Source organism: Rattus norvegicus, chromosome 8, assembly GCF_036323735.1.
Source record: "Rattus norvegicus strain BN/NHsdMcwi chromosome 8, GRCr8, whole genome shotgun sequence".
Taxonomy (NCBI): Eukaryota; Metazoa; Chordata; class Mammalia; order Rodentia; family Muridae; genus Rattus; species Rattus norvegicus.
In genome coordinates, this window is record NC_086026.1 from 38,911,546 (window position 1) to 38,931,991 (window position 20,446).

A 20,446-nucleotide genomic window follows, 5' to 3' on the forward strand; every position below is an offset into this window, starting at 1 on the left:
ATCTATTGTGGCCAAATAATATGAAAAAATTTAGTATTGTGACCTATGTTGCATTTTTAATTCTGGAGTAGGAAATTCGGATATAAAATGTGATTGGTTTTAGTGGTATCACTTTATGCTTCTTACACATTTTATTGTTTTATTGTCTGTAATCTAGCTTGTTTGTGGACCTTGACCCTTGCAGGCTCCCTTCGATTGCTTTACTGTTGCTGGGCCCCTCTAGGAATGGGTTTGTCAGCACTTAACCACTTACAGGCAGACTTTACCTTCTTCAGCAGCAATATTTCAATAGAGTTGAGAGCTTATCTTTGCCTTTCAAGAGAGTAACTGGTAACATTGGGGAGGGGTGGGTAGATTTCTTATATTCAAAGTGAGTTCCTTTTGACCATTATAATTATGTAAAAAAAAATGGGAAGAAAGTGGAAGTGAAGAATACTAACATAAGTGAACAATTTGGAATTGTTGCTAGAGCATTGAATTTGAGTGTAATTAATTTGAACATTCTTATTAGTTTAACTACTTTCTAATCCAATGTGATTATATGTCTCAGGATGTGAATCTCAAGAAGGAAACCTGCCACCCCCCTCCTACTCCCACTCCCAGGACTGGATGTCATTTTGTGATATATCAGTAATGGTTCTGAAAAGATAGCAACAGTGAGGTGGCAAGGAGGACTCGTACATATACTGACACTATTTCTCTACACCCTCAAGTGAAGATGGGGCCTTGAATCACTACTGACGTCTTCTGATGTCTTAATTTTGTGCTTTATTGCACCTTTAGTCGATTAGGCCTTGTATCACTGTTTAGAAAAAAATAAATATGCATATTCTTCATCCTAACCGGGAAAGAAAGCCACATCGACACCCCAAGAACAGGGTGAAAACAGCCCAGTGCCCTGAAAGGCCAGTTGAATAAAGACTGTACTCTGAACGATGGGGTTTATTGTAACTGAGAGTTTTGTTAAAGGACCACAAGTGTAAATTCATCCTATCTGCATTAAGTAGTTGTGGTATTCAGTGTGTAATTAATTCCCATCAATGACTCTAGGTATGATGTTTCTAAGAAGAAAGAAAGAGTGATTTGCCCTTTTCTACTATTGAGCTTAGTTCAACATGTACAAATATGCACAATAAAATAAGTCTTACAAAGGACTAGCTATATACATTTTTCATGCATATGTGTGTGAGTTTAAGTGTTTGGAAAGATAGATACATTACTCATTGTTTTTATGACAAACCGATATGTCTTTTCAAACTCAATATATCTAGTAGCTTAAACAGTTCTCAGTAGATAATCTTTTAAAAAATAAAAAATAGGCTGGGCATTGAGGTGCATACTTTCCAGCACTTGGGAGGCAGAGGCAGGTGAATTTCTGAGTCCAAGGTTAGCATAGTCTACACATCGAGTTTCAGGCCAGCCAGGGCTGCCTAGTGATAGATACCCTGTATACAAACAAACAAACAAACAAACAAAAAAGAAAAAACAAGAGAAAAGGAAAAACCAAAGCTCCATGCAAGTATAAACTAATTTATTTGCCCAAGTCCTTACTGGCCCACTTTTGGCTTTGTCGTATACACACTGGGTGATTTTTTGTTTGTTTGTTTGTTTGTTTGTTTGTGTTTTAACATCATAACCTGTTTTAAATCGGCTGAGTTAGTCAGTGAGTTCCCACGGCATAAAGCCCCTACTCTCTGTTATGGTCTGTCATTTGTAACCACATTACATACCTGTACCCCACTAGCTCTCACAGCTTCCGTCTCCGTTTGATAGATATTCCTTGAGGGTAGATCTCCCTGACCCTCCTGTCTGATGGAGTTACTTTGCACTCTTACTTTATCCTACCTATTTCCTTTTTAGCCATTTAAAAAAAAAAAAAGAATCCAGCATCTCTTTGTTTGCTGACTGCACCCTGCTACTTCTCTGGGGTACCTGGGGCACAGGCAAAGTCCACAATGGCTGGTCCACAGTCTGGGAGGGAAAACAGAGATGTTGTGGTTCCCAGTCCCCTCTGTACCCAGGCACTGCCAGCATATTGCTGGGAGTCAGGAACGGGGCTCCTGGGTCCACACTTCCGGTCAGGGCGTCCCTGTGCCAGGCAGGAAGGGGGAAGGCAGGGCCTGGGTTGGGGGCAGAACTTGGTCTGATTCAGAGTGAGTGCCTGCAGAGTATGTTGGGGCTGGAAGAGAGGAGGCCTTCTCTGGGAGGGAGATTTAGGCATGGCTCTTTAAGGCGAAGGCCTCCCCTAAGGCAATCCTTGATGAAGAGAAGATCCTTGCTTGTCCAAAATTTATTTGCTGATAGATGTGGTTATACACCTTACTCAGGGTGAACCCAGGATTAAATGCCTTTTGTGGGGGGTAGGCCAGGAAAATTCCTGGGGTTTGAGCTCATTGAACCTTACCGTTTCCCATGCCTGTCTGGTAACGAGGCCTCACGTGGCCTACCTCTGCCGTCTTTGCTAAGGTAGTACCATACAGGTGCTCAGAGCATGAGTATTATCAGATGGCTCGGTTTTGAATTCTAATTATTTAATCCCAGCATGTTGAGTTTTCCTCTTGTTCCTCAGTATCCTCATCTAATATCGGAGCTAACCTCATGGCTCAGTGGTAAAAGAACTTGCCTCACAAGCTTGTCAACCCTAATTTACATAAATAGTGTTTTTGTTTTTGCTTTTTTTTAAAAGCCGGGTGTTGTGGTGCATGTCTGGAACCTGGAATACATAGACAGTGACTAGAGAATCATCTGGAATCTCATGGACTATCCTGAATACAAAATATGGCAAAAATAATAAGAGAGAGCCTGCCTTAAGGAGGGAACTGACCCCACAAGTGGTCCTCTATCTTCCATGCATGACATGTAAACACAGTAGTAACTATAAATACATCCATGCATGACATGTAAACACAGTAGTAACTATAAATACATCCATGCATGACATGTAAACACAGTAGTAACTATAAATACATCCATGCATGACATGTAAACACAGTAGCAACTATAAATTCATTAGTCAAGTTAAGAGCAGCTGGGGGAAATAAACTCACACTAGCTTATTTATTATTGCAGCTTATGTCACAGACTCTGAGGTTAACCAAATATACTGTAAACGTCTTACCACGTATTGGTGAAATTAAGAGCATGCCATTTAATTTTCCAGCAAAGAACTTGAGATAAGAAGGTTTGTAATTTCTGCAGGCTTAGACACATTAAAGGGAGCACCAAGGTTATACCGATGGTTCTAGGTAAAAAAATAACTTGTTTTGAGTCAAGGCTCACTGTGTGACACTGGCTGGTCTAGAACTCACCATACAGAGCAGGGTGGCCTCAGAGACATTAGTCCACCTGCCTTTGCCTCCTGAGTGCTAGAATTAAAGGTATGTATGTCATGACTGGCTTCTAAGTAGATTTTAAACACTTAGTGATGCAGATTCTTCCACTGAACCTTTGCAGTATAGAATTTAGACTTGCTGCAGATTGCCCAGAACTTTTCCTGGGCAAAGCAAAGGAAGACTCAAGTCTCATGAAAGCTCAGCCAGGATATTTGTAGTCTGTGGGAAAGATGCTACCATCTGCAAACAGTGCTTCCCGTGAGATGGACCAATGGACCTGCTCTAGAGTGTTTCATTTGGGCTCTGAGTGGCCCTAGGTACACAGAGTTCCTCCGTAGTCCTCATCTGTTCAGAATATAATAGACCGGGATTTGCTGAATAATCTGTAGTAACAAGAATCAGGCTTGAGTAATCGTGTATACAGAGTAGGGGAAAGGCCTTGGGAAAGATTCTTCAGTCTGCAGCTGATCTCTGAGCCTCTGGTATTTGCAGTGTGTTGAGTAACTCTCCCTGCAGGCTGCATTTCTTAGCAAACACCACTCACTATTCTAGGGATTTTCTTGTTTTCAGTTCATTCACTGTTGACTTTCTGATGTATTAATAGATGGAAATATTTTCTCCAAATATTAGTTTCCTTATCGCTTGCCTTGCTCTTCAAAGAATTTAAGTTGATGAACTTAGGCAATTCTTTATGCCATCATAGAGCACTCCTCTTGGTAAAAGAGGAAGCAAAGTGGTTTCTCCATTGTACCCTGCGAATTAGAAACGGTGTGAAAATTTCTCACTAATAAAAAATATTTAGTCATGCCTGTTAGTGCAGGCCTATCTATCTCAGCTAGTTGGAAAATTATGGCAAGAAGATCGTACGTAAGTTCAAGGCCCATTTAGGCTACGGAACAAGTTCAAAGCTGACCATGCTTTGGTGAGACCCATCTCAGTGTACAGAATTAAGGCCGAGGATAGCCTGGTGGTACAGCCTGCTCTCTACCACTCCTGCAGGCCTTTCTCACTGTAAAGATCTTCAAAGCAGTTCACTGGATCCAAACTCTGTTCCTTCTCGTGTGCTCTGAGATGACAGCTGGCCCCTCCAGGCCGGCTTGATTTGAAGATCAGAGAGTACAGCATGCATGGCTGCTCCCAATCTCATTAAATAGCCCAGGCCAGGAAGAACAAAGTGCACCAACGTCTATAAATCTCGCTGCCCGCAGTTACAACGTACGTTTATAGTAGGTCATCTTGAAGCCTGACTGTCCAGGTTGGTTTCTTTTTGTGCTAACTGGAATATAACCCTTGCCACCACTAATCGGTTTGTTTATTTCTGTCTTCTAGTGTCTAAAAAGCACGGCAAACTCATTACCTTCTTGCGAACATTCATGAAGTCTCGCCCAACAAAGCAGAAGCTAAAGCAGCGGGGCATCTTGAAAGAGAGAGTGTTTGGTTGTGACCTGGGGGAGCACCTTCTGAACTCTGGGTTTGAAGGTAAACATAAACTCTCTGAGCTTATGGTAGTGGATCCTTGCAGGTTTGTACGGGTTTTCTTCCACCAGGCGCATGTGGTAAATGGTGTGTGCTGTGGTTGACTCAGCTCGGTTCTGGGTGGAGCAGAGTCTCAGGGTGTGTCCTGCCAGCGGTGCTGCAGACTCGCAGGAAGAGCCGGCACGTCCGTCTGTAGGACGCGGTCGCTCTGGGTTTCCTTACACCGTCCCTGTTCATGTCCTAAAACATCCATTTCTAGTTCTCTAGGGGGAGGGTGACAGGTGAGACTGTACAATACTGAAACCAACTGCCTAGACTTTATAACTGAACTTTACATCCCTTTCTCCTTAAATTCAGAATCCGGAATCTGGTGGTTGGACGAATGGTTAGGGGAAGGAAAGGAGTTCAAAGTCTTGTTGACTGAAATTTCAGAAATGTGTTCTTTAGTGTCTAGATTAATTCTGTCTCATTTGCTAAGTGTGTCGAACCTTTTTAAGATTTGAGACTTTATATTATGTACACAGTATATATCTACAGTCATACCATGAATATATATTTTATACATACAGACTATCTTAAAGTCTAAAAGAATTAAATGTACATTTTTCAATTCTAAAGCAGCTGAAACAATCACAGAGGAGAAAAATTCTGATATTTTATGTACAACCTGAGAGGAGATCAGATGTATCTGTGTATTGTGCATAATTGATTTTCCTTACATTTACTCTGTTTTCCTGTAGACTAACTAAATTAACAACAGCACGCACTGTGGTCGTGTGCCGAACAATGCTGTATTGGGCTGTGATGGACTGTGTATATGACAGTAGTCCAGTACGATTGCATTGCAGCTGAAAGTTTCCTGTCACCTAGTGAGATCGTCAGCTTCAGAAGAGTTAGCACAGACTGCAGGTCTCGGGCCCTGAGTTTAGTCTCCAGGATCACTGTCTCCCAAACGGAAGTCTCTGCCAGCACTTCTGTCTGTCTGTCTGTCTGTCTGTATTTATTTATTTATTTATTTATTTATTTATTTATTTATTTATTTATTTATGAATGATAATGTTGGTGCTGATGGCTGTACAAAAGTATAGTCTATAGCATCACAATGATAGATCCAGTATCCACCAGATTTGAGACAGTCTCCCCATGAGCCCCGGCTGGCCTACAGCTTCCTATCTAGTCCAGCATGGCCTCGAAGATCCTCCTGCCTTTGTTCCTGCACACCAGGATTGCAGGTGTAACCTAGCAGGCTTGGCCATGAACATAATTTCTGACAACTGACTTTAATGAATAATAATATTACTCCATTATATACTAGCTGTACTGTATAAGCATATTTTCATCACAGAAAATGATCCATTATGATGGCATTTCTACACTTTTTGGTTATTGTAGAGTACGTTACTTCTATTTGAAAGTTACTGGGATGGCAAAAGCTCACGTGCACCTTGTATTTCCTGTCTCTCCGCCAGATTATTTTCTCCTTCATTTGATCTAATCTCACTTTGTGTTTTTCATTATGGCCTCCCAGTGTACAAAAGCCGCCATTAATGTTGTCAGGAAGAGACTGCGTTGTTTGGTCTGGAAACAGTATTAACAGTTTTTAAGAGCTGCAGGTAGAAGGCATTCGTGATGGTCGTTCCCTCTGCCGGGCATACATTCTGTCAGCTCTGGTGGTGCAGAGGAGAATGAAGTGATGTGAGCTGCGAGGCTTCTGCCTCCAAAGAGATTCAGAACTGGTCCAAGCGCTGAGAACTGTGGGACGCTCAACTCTAAATACACATCTGCATAACCACCTCCAAGGCCCAGGGCCATCACTGGCTAGGAGGCAGAAAGAGGGCTGTGAAACCGTCCATGCTGGCTGTTACACCCATGAATTCACAACAGCAGCGTCTGTCTATGAAAGATTGCATTAGCAATATTAGCAATTATTCTTTAAGGCCCATCCCTCCCTGGGGAACCATAGGCATTTTCTCAGAGAGAGGGTTCCTGCCACTTAGTGGTATATACACTGGTACAACTCCCATTCATGCTCATGTAGACAACCCTGATTAAGTGCAGCGGACCACACGCGCACACACACACACACACACACACACACACACACACACACACACACGAGTAGAATGGTTGCAGAGAAGGGATTTAACAGGAGAAGGAAAGTGAGGAGAGTATGATCAAAGTAAACTATAGGGACAGGAAAGAAAGAAATTCCGAGAGAATAAATAAACTTTAAATAGGGAGCTCTGCATTATTAGGGACAAGGAGACTAACAGACACTGACAGCCTGGGGCTGGGGAGATGACTGGAGTATGATTGCTGACACGTGCTCATACTGGTAGCGTTTTGTCGTTGAAGACCTCAGCTACCAGAGCCTTGCTTGGATCTCACCAAAGCATGTTAGAAATGGTGTACAAAAGGAGAATGTGAGAAGTCCTTCTGCTTCAGAAGGTTTACCAAGGGTGGGGAAGTTGTAAAAGTCAGCATGGCTGACGTGGAGCTGGCAAACGCCTTAACCTGAGGTGTGGGTGAGGGCAACGCTCAGTCAGAGGATGTTCTTGATGGAGCACCATCCACTTCCAGAGGGGCAGGATGGGGAGTGGGGGCTGTGATACTGGAGATCCCGACCCAGAGTTAAACCGGGCTAACGTGCTTATGTCTTTATTTCCGAAAAGACAGTTTAAAATATAAAGTAATCAAAAAAGTAGACAAAAAACTTTGAGAGTTTGAAGAGAATGATAGTACATTGTAGTTTTAGCTGTGACCGCAAGAGTCAAAATAGAAACTTATAAAACAAAAATAATATAGTAGCTAAGATTAATTTACTAAGAAAATGTTTTTATGAGTTTAGTGCAGCCGGTGCAACAATTCTCCAGACACAGAGGTGCCCAGCACTGTCCTGAGCCCAGGCTGACTCACTCCCTCAGTACAGCTTCCGGTCCTGAGGGCCCTGCTCATAACACATGTACTTTTCTCTACACTTGCTGTGCATAGATACAGATGTGTTTACAGATACAGATATTTACCTGTCTGGGTGTGATTAACCACAGTATTCAGAATGGTACCGTACTGCTCAGGTTTATGCCCTCGGAGCAGCGGGCAAGACTACAACCCAGACACAGGGTGGCCACATTGTAAGGCATGTATTACACATTCTAATGTTGGTACAGTCAAATCTAAATATATCGGAGCATATCTCCCTGTCTTTAAACAGAACGTGGCTGTAGGGTCTTTGGCCTAAATATGTGCATTTCTGGCACTTTTTTCTGAGAGAGAGGCCCGTATTACAACAATATATTGCTAAGTGACTCACTGTCTGCATTGTGCTCCAGTGAGTGATCAGACTCACAGAGGCAATCCTGTTACACTTTCTCCTGGTTCAGCACCTCCCTGTTGGAGTGAGTGACAAAGCTGACCTGCTTCTCTTACGTGGTGGTGTAAGAAACCACCCAGGAGCCTGACAAACCTGTCTTCTGTTAATGTTTCACTCTGTTGTCCCTAGTGCCAGGGTTTGACAGAGCGTAAGCCCTCCCAGTCTCACAAAATGTGAGCTCACTAAAACTTACAGGTATTTATAAGGCTGGCAGTTTAAAATCTGCTAACACAATTTTCAGTGCAACTATTATACTGATTTCTCATTTATTTCTACATCCTTAACTGTAGAGTCAAGGTATTTTCTTGTTTTTATGTCTCTTACCATCTTCCAGCCTTGCTCTGGTGCAATCATTAATAATTAATAATTCATAATGATTAATCATTAACGATTAGCAAGAGACTCCACCACTGTTCCATCATGTCTGAGCTTCCAGCAGCAGTTGAGCAAGTTTCACTCTAATCTTACAAGTGTTGTCTTTCCTTCTCTCCCTCTCTCCCTCCCTTTCTACCTCATTAGAGAAGACAGCTGCCAAGATAGCATTTCATTTTGACAAATAAAAGGTTTTACCACACTGTTGATAAGTTCTCCGATTGTAAAATCTGGCCAGGTGGAATTTTCAGGTATCTAAGACTTTTGGGTTTCGTTGTTTTTCCTGAAAGCTTGTCTTATTTCTTTACGTATTTAAAATAGGATTTCCTCAAAAGTTTGAAATGAAATTTTTAATTAAAAAATAGTGAGGACTTTGTAGGAAATGCATAGAATTACATTTCATATAGAACAAAGCTGTCAGGGCTGGCAGTGTAGAGTAGGAGATACAGAGGTGTAGGAGATGGAACCCAGCTGGTAGGGTGCCCACCCAGCAGGCCTAGGTTTCATCTCCAGTACGTTGGAAATCAAGGTGCTGCACACCTGCAGTCCCAGTCCTTGGAGGACAAAGGCAAGACACCAGAAGTTTACAGTCATGGCTACAAATGACTTTAAGGTCTCGCACGGAAACTGGCCAGCTCTTAAGGCCCAGGTCCCTGTCTTCTCCTGCCCAGTGTGAGAAGCACAAGTGTGGACCCTTAGATGCAAATTCTATGTAGTTCTTGGGGATAAAGCATAGAGTGCTACACGGTGAGGCTGGTTAGGGAGAGAGTTGTAGAATGGACGTCGTATTAAAGGGCGAGGTTTCATTTGCTCTAGATTGCAGAACAGGAAGAAGTAGTGAGTATAAATGTTAAAGGGCCTTATACACTCCTGGCACCGATTTAAAACGTCGACTCTGCACCTGGACTTCTTGCATTAGAATCTATTTCCCATTACTGTCCCTCCGTGCCTCTGCATGAACCTGCCGTCTGAAGATGTGGTCTCTTCGCTATAAAATGGGGGTAATACTAGGACTGCCCATCGGGTTTCTTTGAGAATTAAATGAGTGTATGTGTTAGGCTTCTGAGATGGCTTACCAAGTAAAGACACTTGCCATAAGGCCTGATGACCTGGGTATGATCCAGAATCCACATAGTGGAAAGAAAGAACCAATTCCCTCTCAAGCTTCCCTGTGACCTCTACATACACCATATGGTGTGCTGTGCGTGCGCATGTGGGAGAACACACGGAGGAAGGAGGGAGGGAGGGAAGGAGGGAAAGAAAGAAAGAAGGAAGGAAGCAAAAAAATCTAACAGGCAAGTAAGAAGTTAAGTTTTGAAATGTCTACACTGCGAGGACTAGTCTTTGATATGCAGTGTACTCAGTGAAATGTCTACACTGCGAGGACTAGTCTTTGATGTACAGTGTACTCAGTGCTATTTACCACTGCCTTTTGATTTCTAATCACAAAGACCTTCAGGTTTTAAGTGTAAACTATGATATCTGATAGAATGTGAAGGGTGGACTGCTTAACTCCAGCCAAAGGCAGGATAAGCAAGGTTTCTAACCATTACAGTAAGAAATGATGTGGTAACACATGCTGTGAGTTGAATTCAGTAACTAGGCCTGTCTCACTAGCGATCTAACCTGCTTCATTTCTGGGTGTTTCTCCCCTAGTATAGTATCTCTTTACAGACCAAGTAACGCCTTCCCAAGCATTGCTTGTCAGGGATTTTAACTGACACTGACAAAGAGCCAGTTAAAAAGCCCGTGTGCTGTTCAATCTGCAGTACAAAATGAAGACTGCTAAGCCTTGGCCACTGTAAGATTTAAATGGTTACGGAGTTCATCACATAGTTTCAAACTTTTATTATAGCCCACATGCCTGAAATAGCTATTCCTTTGCATTGACCGAGAGGTCAAGGAAACTTGGTTAGGAGGAAAGTGTTACAGCACTTGTAATTACGTTGTTGGGACAAGCACTTTGTAAAATCACTTGCTGTGGATAACACTGAGTGAGCTGCAGCTTGTTTATTTTGGTTTGTGGTAGTATGGGGTTAAACACATGATCGAAATGAGTCTGTGGTCGAAGAGGGTGTAAATGGTGTATATACAGAGCAGGCTAGAAGCTGCCAGGTGTCGATACAAGTTAGATAAACAGATCCTCTTTTTTTTTTTAAATAGCAGATTGATTTGTGAATTTAATTTTGCTTGTAAACACTAAGATGTTTTTAGCATCACTTCAATTACACTGAATAGCAACACGCATCTGTCTTTAAAACTCTCTTTAGTGCCCCAGGTTCTCCAAAGCTGCACAGCGTTCATCGAGAGGTATGGCATCGTGGATGGGATATATCGTCTCTCTGGCGTTGCCTCCAATATCCAGAGACTTCGGTAAAACGCTATAGCACTTTTCTTTTCTATTCTTATTCAACGTAGCACATTAAACTTATTTCAAATCCAGCAACTATGATAACCATGGTTATCAGTAACATGGCTGTGATAAAACTAGGAAAGAATAGCCATGTCATTCTCCCCACAAATGACAATCCATTGTCTGTAGAGTCCCCTTGCTGGCTTCCTCAGTACTTCAGTAGTATTTTACCTCTTTGAAATGTTGGAAGACGGCCAAGGAGATGGCTCAGCCAAGCCCTGTGACCTGAGTTCCAACCTGGAGCCCACACAGTGGGAGGAGAGAGCACACTCCCAAATTTTGTTCTGATCCGCATGCACGTGCGTTGGCAAGTGTGCGGAAGTGAAAAAGTAATCTATGAAATATAACAATTTGAAGAAAATAGAAAGTCACTGAAGTGAAGGTAGCAAACCTTCAGGGCTAGAGAGTTTCCTGTTTTAATATTGAAGTCCTGTCCTTAATTCCACATGGATATCTGACAAAAGATAGCCTTTCACTTGTTAAAGTCCAAATATTAATTACATATATGTTAATTATATGTTACTAACATATAACAAGGTAACATTGCACTGTTATATGTAATAATTCGAAGGAAACGGCAGCTCTGAAGCGAGGGGGGCATTTTGCTTTCTGTTCTGTGGTGCATATTTCCTTCTCTTCACTGAAGTCATTGTCTCTCGTTCTGTCTCGGCTAGTCATGAATTTGATTCTGAGCATGTCCCCGACCTGACGAAGGAACCCTATGTTCAAGACATCCATTCTGTGGGCTCCCTCTGTAAGCTGTACTTCCGAGAACTCCCGAACCCTCTGCTCACCTACCAGCTGTACGAGAAGTTCTCTGTGAGTACTGGGGTGGGATGGATCCTCTCGGGGCCTCTGTGGAGTTTTGCTGTGTTTGTATTCATGATGTGCTTTGGTTTAATTTCATGTGAGAATGAGTTCCGTGCTGACAAAAGATTTCCTGAACCGACAGCAGCAGTTAAGCGATCTGGGTCTTTGAAGTTTTCAAATTGTTGTTCTTTTATTTCTGGCTTTGGGCCGCTAACTCGGCATGGATGGCATTGAATACCAACATGCTTTTTAACAGTGGCGAGTGAGCGCCATGGTGTGTGGGAACCACGTGCCTTCTCCATGCTACACTTTGCCTGAGTGAGATTGCCTGTCAGGAATTCCTGCTTGACTAGTAGAGCTTACTGCTGTGGCGGGTTGTGTCTGTTACAGGATGCTGTCTCTGCAGCAACAGATGAAGAACGGTTGATAAAAATCCATGACGTCATCCAGCAACTCCCCCCACCACACTACAGGTAAGTCAGGACTTAGCAATTGGATAGTAGCTGCCAGAGGCAGCTGGATCGTCGTGGCTCATATGTGATCGTTTCTAATAATAGAATGCATAGTACTGTGTTTTGGTCACTATCTTTTATTGGTTTTAATCTCTGTGTAGTTAGGGTTCCAGAAATGTTTAGATGACTGATAAATTGCGTGTGTGTGTGTGTGTGTGTGTGTGTGTGTGTGTGTGTGTGTGAGAGAGAGAGACAGAGAGAGACAGAGAGACTGAGACAGAGTATCTATTTTGCTGTCAGAAAGTCAGGAACGTGCAGGAAAGTCAGTGAGCCCCACACTGCTGTATCGTGTCTGTCTCAGTTAGCACGTTTTATTTACTTTCCAGAACCCTGGAGTTCCTGATGAGACACCTGTCTCTTCTAGCAGACTATTGCTCCATCACAAATATGCATGCAAAAAACCTTGCCATCGTGTGGGCACCAAACCTGCTGAGGTAATTTGTATTTGATTTATGAACTTTAAAAAAAAATGCATTTTCTTGAATTAAAAAGAACGCCTTGCATCATTGTTTATCAACAAAAAAAATTTAAAAAGTAAAACAAACTATTATTGTACTAACATCTTCCTAAAGCAGCTACCTAGGCAGATGCTAAGGGGCTGGAAAAGTCCCATTTCTTCTGTGGGTGTCTTTGTAACTTCTGTGCTAAAGAATTGTGCGTTAGGAGGTCGCCTTTCACACTTCTGATGGTACTGTTCCCACCCAACAGATCCAAGCAGATAGAGTCGGCTTGCTTCAGTGGGACAGCGGCCTTCATGGAAGTGAGAATTCAGTCCGTGGTTGTTGAATTCATCCTCAATCATGTGGACGTGCTCTTCAGTGGCAAAATCAGCGCTGTCATGCAGGAAGGGGCAGGTATGGCTCAGATGACTTTTCCTTGTCACCAGGAAGAGGTTCCTAAAGGAATGGAGAACTTTGTAATTATTGTTTTACCTGATACTATGTGACAGGGATGGGAGACACCTAGGTCAAGTCTGTTACAATCTCAATCAACTGACAGTGACTCTGTGTGTCTGTACAGTGACTACCACGTATCAGACTGCTTTGGTATAAGTTTATTACACATTAACGATATCGTGCCTTAGGGCTGGAGAGATGCTTTGCAGAAGAGCTTCTCTTCCAGAGTGCTCAAGTTCTAGTTCCTGTATCCACGTGATGGCTTACAACCGTCCGCAACTCCAATTCTAGGAGAAGCAACACCTCCTTCCTGCTTCCATGGGAATGCATACAAGAACAGCACAGACACAGGCAGAAACCCATGCACAAAAAAATCATAAAAAGGATTTTAAAAATTAAAAAAAATCTTGCCTCCATTATTAGTATATCTAAAGCTATGAGATAGAGTGGAAGGAGAAAAACGTCCTTCTAAAACTAAAAATGTCTGAGTGATCGCCTTTATCTGGTGCCGTTTAAGAAGCTAAATTAGATTATTACAGAATTCCATTGTGCTCCGGGATGTCACTTTCTGTCTCTCATTAAATATATACCACCGTGATTATTATTGAAAAGCCGTGAAGAAAAGTTGAAACACCATCACTAACTAGAAAGTAAAGGTGGATGGACAGACTCAACACATGCAACCCTGACATCATTCCTTTTCCTTCTGAAGCTTCTCTGACAAGGCCCAAGTCCCTGCTGGTCTCTTCTCCATCTACCAAGTTGCTGACATTGGAGGAAGCCCAGGCAAGAACGCAGGCTCAGGTCAATTCTCCTATTGTGACCGAAAATAAGTACATCGAAGTAGGAGAAGGGCCTGCTGCACTTCAAGGGAAGTTTCACACCATCATTGAGTTCCCACTTGAAAGGTAACATACACTAAGTCCCGTTTTTAAAATACGCTTTCATGCCTATAAATAGTGGATTGCATTAAAATTTACTATTTTATTAAAATTGGGGCAGTCGTAGAAAAAATGCTTAATCGAATATAGACATGGAACCCTTTTAAGGACCAACAAAAATTATTCTCGCAAAACTTTGTAACAGTGTAATTTTAGAAGGTAAGTTGTACAAGGACGATTGCTAATATAAATGATACACATTCATTGCATGGGGCTGGCTTTTCTCTTTGAGAAATGTGATTTAGAAATAACTGGTGCTGAAATAGCTTATTCAGAAAGTAGTGAATGCTTAGTGACTTCTGACACTGGTTCCTGACCAGCAACAGAATCACCGGTGACTGTGAGACATGCAGACCCTCCCACCCCAGCCCAGGCCCTGGTCAGGAGCTGGAGCCTCCTGTGTAGTTCCGATGAGTGCAGAAGTTGTCATGCATCCCAGAGAAGCCATGAGTGTGACCCACACACACTTGCACGAGGCTTCTGTCTCACTGTACAGTGTTTGGTTGTCACTGGGTTTCAGGGACTTAAGCAATATGAAGAACGCTGCAGTGTGTCCTGCCGGTGTCCCTTCCAGCTCCTACCCTCACTGCTTCTCTGAGGAAATTCAGGGTGTGACTCCCTTACTAGGTCTGTAGGAAGACAAGTTAGTTTAGCTGTTTCTGCTGCCCTCTGGTTGTGCTCATGAACGCAAGGGTCTTGTTTTCCTAGATGTTATTACACTAATAAAACCTCAGGAGTTTCCTTTTTTCACTTTTGGGTGTTCCTCTATCTTCTTTTTCTTTCTGTGGCTAGAAAGCCGGAAGTTAGTACATGTTTTTCCTTTCCATTTCCGAGTTGATCCTCAGCTCCTTGCTTTCGTATTTTAGCCCCCATTTTACTAAAAACAGATGGCTTTAAGTAGAGATTCAAAAAGTAGACGTTAAGATGTAGGCAGGCTTGGGTTCTGTGGAATCCTCATTTCCTTACTTTCACAGTTACTAAGGAAATTAGTTGAACTTCTCAGGTCTTCATTTCATCAGCCTCCCATGCGGTCATCTGATTTTAAAGGACATTCTAACTATGTTAGCGCACATGCTGATTCTTAGCCTCCCTTCTGTCCTTACCCTCCCCTCGCCTCAGTTTTTCCGTTCTGTCTTGTCTATGGAGGCTCATTATCAACATCTTCTCTGCACCCTTTTCTCAGCCTGAGGAGCATGTGGCCTTGAAGCTGCAGCTCACGTTGCTCGCACATTAGCTTCCGCGCCTTGCAGAACCGCACTGCACCGTGCACGGCATGGAAGGAGGAGGTTTGCCTGCCGACCCCCTGTGCCTCTCAAGCCTGTTCCTTCCTTTCTACAGTTTGTTCATTTCCCGTTCTGTAGGAAAAGACAGAGCCTTGGCTATATTAGTACTGATAAACGGCCTTTTGCTTTCATAGGAAGAGGCCTCAGAATAAGATGAAAAAATCTCCGGTTGGCAGCTGGCGTTCCTTTTTCAATCTGGGGAAGTCCTCTTCTGTCTCCAAACGCAAATTGCAGCGAAACGAGAGCGAGCCCTCGGAGATGAAAGCCATGGCTCTGAAAGGTGAGCGCCGAGCCACCCTGTCCTGGGTAGCAGACTGCCTGGGGGTTCGACACCCTCCACTGTCCTGTGTGATCCTGACACAGCTCGCTGTAAAACGTGCGTAGTTGTGTGGCCCAGGTGGGTTGTCTGCATGTGTGATTGCCCCCAGCTCCCTAAAGATAGTATCAGTTACATAGAGAAGAACTCAGAGCTGAGGAAAACTGTATAGATGTCACACACACACACACACACACACACACACACACACACACACACACACACAGTGCATTTGTGTCATCGCTTGTGTAACGTAATTTGTACAGTGCTGGTAATAAGCAAATACCACTGGTTACGTACTTGTTTTGATCTTTAGTTTTACACACTTAAAACTGACAAGTCTGTATTTCAGCGTACTTTTCAAGTTTATAACTCTTTCACCAGCGACATTCTCCTGCATGACTTACTGATGGAGTACTGTGTTCTATCAGACAGATCATTACCGTTGAGCAAATTACCTTTTAAAGTAATTTTTAAAACTTGTGCTTTGATACAAACATTTTCTTAATCTAGAAAAACTAGTGGCGCTTTTCTCTTAGGTACCCTTAGAAGTCATGTTCAGCTCATCCCCATCATTCTGTTTGCAATCATGTATTACCCACACGTTAGATATTTTGATTTGTTGGCTCTGCAGAAAGAAAATTACGGTAGTGCCCTGCCTTCAGAGTCTAACCAGAGAGCCATCTGTATGAGAAAATGACTTCAAGTATGTAGTTACAGCCGAAGTAGAATTCTGTGTCTAGCATCTATGGCTAGCATTGTCAGTTCGTATGGGAGTAGGGTAATAATCAGGACTACTAACTGTATTTCTAAAAATTAATATTGTATGCGTATGGATGTCTTGCGTATATTTGTGTGTGTGCACTCCATGTGCCTGGTGCTCATGGAGGCCAGAAGAGAGCTGTGGATTCCCTGGAACTGAAGTTACAGTGGCTGTGAGCTGCCGGCCATCTGGGTGCTGGGAATCAAATCCAGGACCTCTGAAGAGCATCGGTGCTCTTAACCACTCACCAAGCTCTCCAGCCCCAGGAAAGAGAACTTTCAGCTTGGGAGTTGAAGAAGGTTCGGTTCACCTGATGTCTAAGGTGACTGAAAGTCCTGTTTTAGGAAATGGCAGCAGGGCAGGAAGAGGGGCAGGTTGGAGAAAAGAGGTTTCTTAAAGGACTTTATGAGAAATTGTTGTTAAGAGAGGAAAGCAGGAAGAGACAGTTAGGAAGGTCGCAGAGAGCGTGAGAGACGGAGCTCAAAGTATCTGCAGTTTGGAGTGCTTGCCACCAGTGGGTCAGAAAGACATAGGAGTTCAGCAGGTAAGTTATACAGTAAAAATAACTGCTATTCCTGGGGCTGCTGTTACTAATTACTACACATTGAGACTGGAGCATGTATGGAAACAGTCTGACAGCTGTCACCTCACCTGCAGTCACTTGAAGTTCTCAGGGGGATGCCCTCCTGTCTCGTCTGTGTCTGTCCCCTTTGGTTCCCAGCATCTCTGCCTTTAGGTAGCACCGTGCCAGCCTCTACCTGTGCCTTCATGGGGCTGCCTTCTCTGTTTCCCTTTGTCTTTTCTTTTAACAAAGGCACCATCACTGAAGAGAGAGGCCACTGTAAGACGTCGTCAGAGGGACTGGAAGGGTGGCTCAGTGGCTGAAAACTCTCCTAAAGGACTGAGTTCACTTCCTAGCACCTGGAACTCAAACTCCAAGGGATCCATTACCCTCCCTGGCCTCCTAGGTCAATGGCACACACGTGGAATACACTCACAAGCACAACACATCCACACGAATAAAAATAAAATCGGTAAAGACATCCCCCAAGGTTACCAAGTTGGTCTTCGGGAAAGGAATCTTTTGTTCACCTTTGTGCTCAAGTTTGTAGGCTTTGGGAAGAAGTTTGGTTTTTTTTTCCACGTGGGAAACAGAATAATGAATGCAGCATATTACATAACAGGGTAAGCTGAGTATGACTGCAGAGTGCACGGCTAATCACACTTGGAGATACAGATGTTGCTTGGAAAAACCCCCAACCCTTTAACTGCACAGTCCTTGGTAATGGCAGGTTTTACTCTGTTTGCTTTCACTATTTAGGTGGCAGAGCAGAAGGAACCCTCCGCTCAGCTAAAAGTGAGGAGTCTCTTACTTCTCTCCATGCAGTTGATGGTAAGACTGAAGCGCCCTGGGGTGGGTTGCATAAAAGCACATGTATGCAGCAGTTTTATGAGTATGCACTTAGCAAGAAGACGATGAAATACCACTTCCAGGACTAGTGGCACTGAGTACGGTTCAGTTAAAACTCACTCGTGGATACTTTAATATGGTGTGGTATTCTGGCACGAACACTGTTTATGTAAAATGGCTGAAATGTTTGAAATGAAAGCAAACATTTATATTTGTCAATGCTTCAAAGTGAGTGTCACTGTTTCCTTTAGATTTGGAGACAGGAGCGGTGGCTTCGAGACTCACTTGTTAATTGATGGTGGGTGGTCTTCGTGGGTCATTAGTTGTTAGAGCTGAGAACTTAGAGTGAGTCTGCCTGCAAAGGGGACCAACATCTCCTGGCAGACACTGGAGGGAGGTGTGGTTACAGCATAAATTACAATTCAGAAGCCAACTTTCTGAAAGTAAGTATTGTGCTAAGCTGTGCCACTGGGATTAGCTTGAAAAGCAAAAAACCTGTTCTCGGGGGAAAAAAAGTGGAAGTATTTTAAGTGTGTGAATAGAGTGCTTTCTTAATGTGTGTAAATACTTTTTAATTAGGAAGAAATACTGTTTCTTCTTAAGGATATTTCTCCATAATAAACAACCGTTTGTTACTGTTTGATACTCAAAGTGCTATTTTAAGTGATGATTTCTACTATGCAAGTCAAACATGAGGCCAGTGATAAAATAAGACACAAAGAAAGGGGAAAGCTGGCCCAAATCAGACCAAGTGTCAATGTTGAAGTCATAATCCAAGAGTCCCCTGCCATTTTCTTACCCGGGGTGTGGATCAGCTGTCGTGCACATGCTTGTTAATTGTGTTCTATTTAGACCTTCTCTTACCACAAGTGTAACTGACATTTGTACACCCAGACGCAGTTCATGGGAAGAAAAACTAAGGTTGCAATTGTCTTACCCTGTGCGCTATTACTACTGTACTAGGTAGGTGGCTGCTGTGGTGCTGTGTCCTGGGACATTCACGCCCTGACATTGTTGTCCATTTTCACTAGGTGATTCCAAGCTGTTCAGACCTAGAAGACCCAGGTCCAGCAGTGATGCGCTCTCTGCCTCCTTCAATGGAGAAGTGCTGGGGAACCGGTGCAATTCCTATGACAATCTGCCCCACGACAATGAGAGTGAGGAGGAAGTAGGGCTGCTCCACATCCCAGCTCTCGTGTCTCCTCATTCCGCTGAGGATGTCGACTTGAGTCCACCAGACATTGGAGTGGCCAGTCTGGACTTCGATCCGATGTCATTTCAATGTAGTCCTCCGAAGGCTGAGTCCGAGTGTCTGGAGAGTGGTGCTTCCTTCCTGGATTCATTAGGGTTCACCAGGGATAAACTTGGTGCCAGCAAGAAGGATGTGGAAGCAGGTGGGAGCCAGTCACAGACTCCAGGAAGCACCGCAAGTTCGGAACCCGTGTCCCCAGTCCAGGAGAAACTGAGTCCGTTTTTCACTCTGGACTTGAGCCCCACTGAGGACAAGTCTTCTAAGCCATCTTCATTTACAGAAAAGGTTGTTTATGCTTTCTCTCCCAAGATTGGACGGAAGCTAAGCAAATCTCCTTCCATGAACATATCTGAGCCCATTTCTGTGACTCTTCCACCTCGGGTGTCGGAAGTCATCGGCACCGTCTCCAACACTGTATCTCAGAATGCATCACCTCCATCTTGGGACAAAAGTGTGGAAGAAAGAGATGTCATAAATAGATCCCCCACCCAGCTAGGAAAGATGAAACCAGGTGAGAGAGAGGCACAGGAGAGGTGTGAACCAGAAGCACAGCCCCAGGAGCAGGGGGCAGCTGAAGAAGTAGAGTTGCCAGGGACAGAGGAGCGGCCTGTCTCGAGCAGTCAGAGCAAGGCTGTACCTTCTGGACAGAGTCAGACAGGTACCGTTCGTTCTCCTCCGTTCCTTCTCTAAGTTAAAAGGGGTCTTCCGTCCTGTGTGCCGTCTGTGCCTTTTAAGAGAGCCTTCTCAACAGCTAGGCTAGAATCAAAGAGAATGTTTTTCTGAATGGTGCTGAGGGCTCAAAGCCCGAAACTAAAATGAGTCAAACAAAACTCCCCAAAGGGCCCGTGGTCCTGCTTCGAACCTTCACAGAGGACCCCTTAACTCTCTGGACAGTCAGAATTCATGGATAATTTTTGCACAACTGTGTAGCTCTTGATTCTGTTTTCTCTTCTAATGCATATTGTATTCTAGCCTTACAAGTTAACAAGCCAGCCTACACTGTCAGTGTAAGAATATTATCACAGTCTTAGCGCTGGAAGCTTGTACTTTAAGTGGCCTTTTCTAAGTCAGGTGGAGGCCTGCTTCCCCTCCACCCTTTGTAGCAGTTCAAGAGGACTTGCATCCTTTAAACACTGTTAGTTTCTCTTTTGAACCAGATGTGTTTTCAGCAGCATTTGCATGTGGGATAGAAGATCATGGATTACCATTTTTAAATATGGAAGGCACCTGTTTTTAGTGATCACATGGGGAGTGTTTGGCTTTCCGTGTAGGGTAACATAAGCTACCTTTTCATTCTAA

At 43.4% G+C, this 20,446-nt stretch overlaps 1 protein-coding gene across 13 annotated transcripts in view; it reads left to right on the plus strand.

Moving 5' to 3' along the window:
- Positions 1 to 20,446, plus strand: part of Arhgap32 (Rho GTPase activating protein 32) — a 260,593-nt gene that overhangs the window by 232,178 nt on the left and 7,969 nt on the right. For 12 of the 13 annotated variants that reach the window (XM_063265405.1, XM_017595999.3, NM_001427098.1 and 9 more), the window contains 10 exons: positions 4,662 to 4,811; positions 10,821 to 10,923; positions 11,638 to 11,782; positions 12,164 to 12,246; positions 12,612 to 12,719; positions 12,994 to 13,139; positions 13,894 to 14,089; positions 15,540 to 15,685; positions 17,806 to 17,877; positions 18,927 to 19,805. In XM_063265405.1, coding sequence (XP_063121475.1) covers positions 4,662 to 4,811; positions 10,821 to 10,923; positions 11,638 to 11,782; positions 12,164 to 12,246; positions 12,612 to 12,719; positions 12,994 to 13,139; positions 13,894 to 14,089; positions 15,540 to 15,685; positions 17,806 to 17,877; positions 18,927 to 19,805 — 2,028 coding nt within the window. The other variant, XM_063265406.1, reaches the window with a different exon arrangement.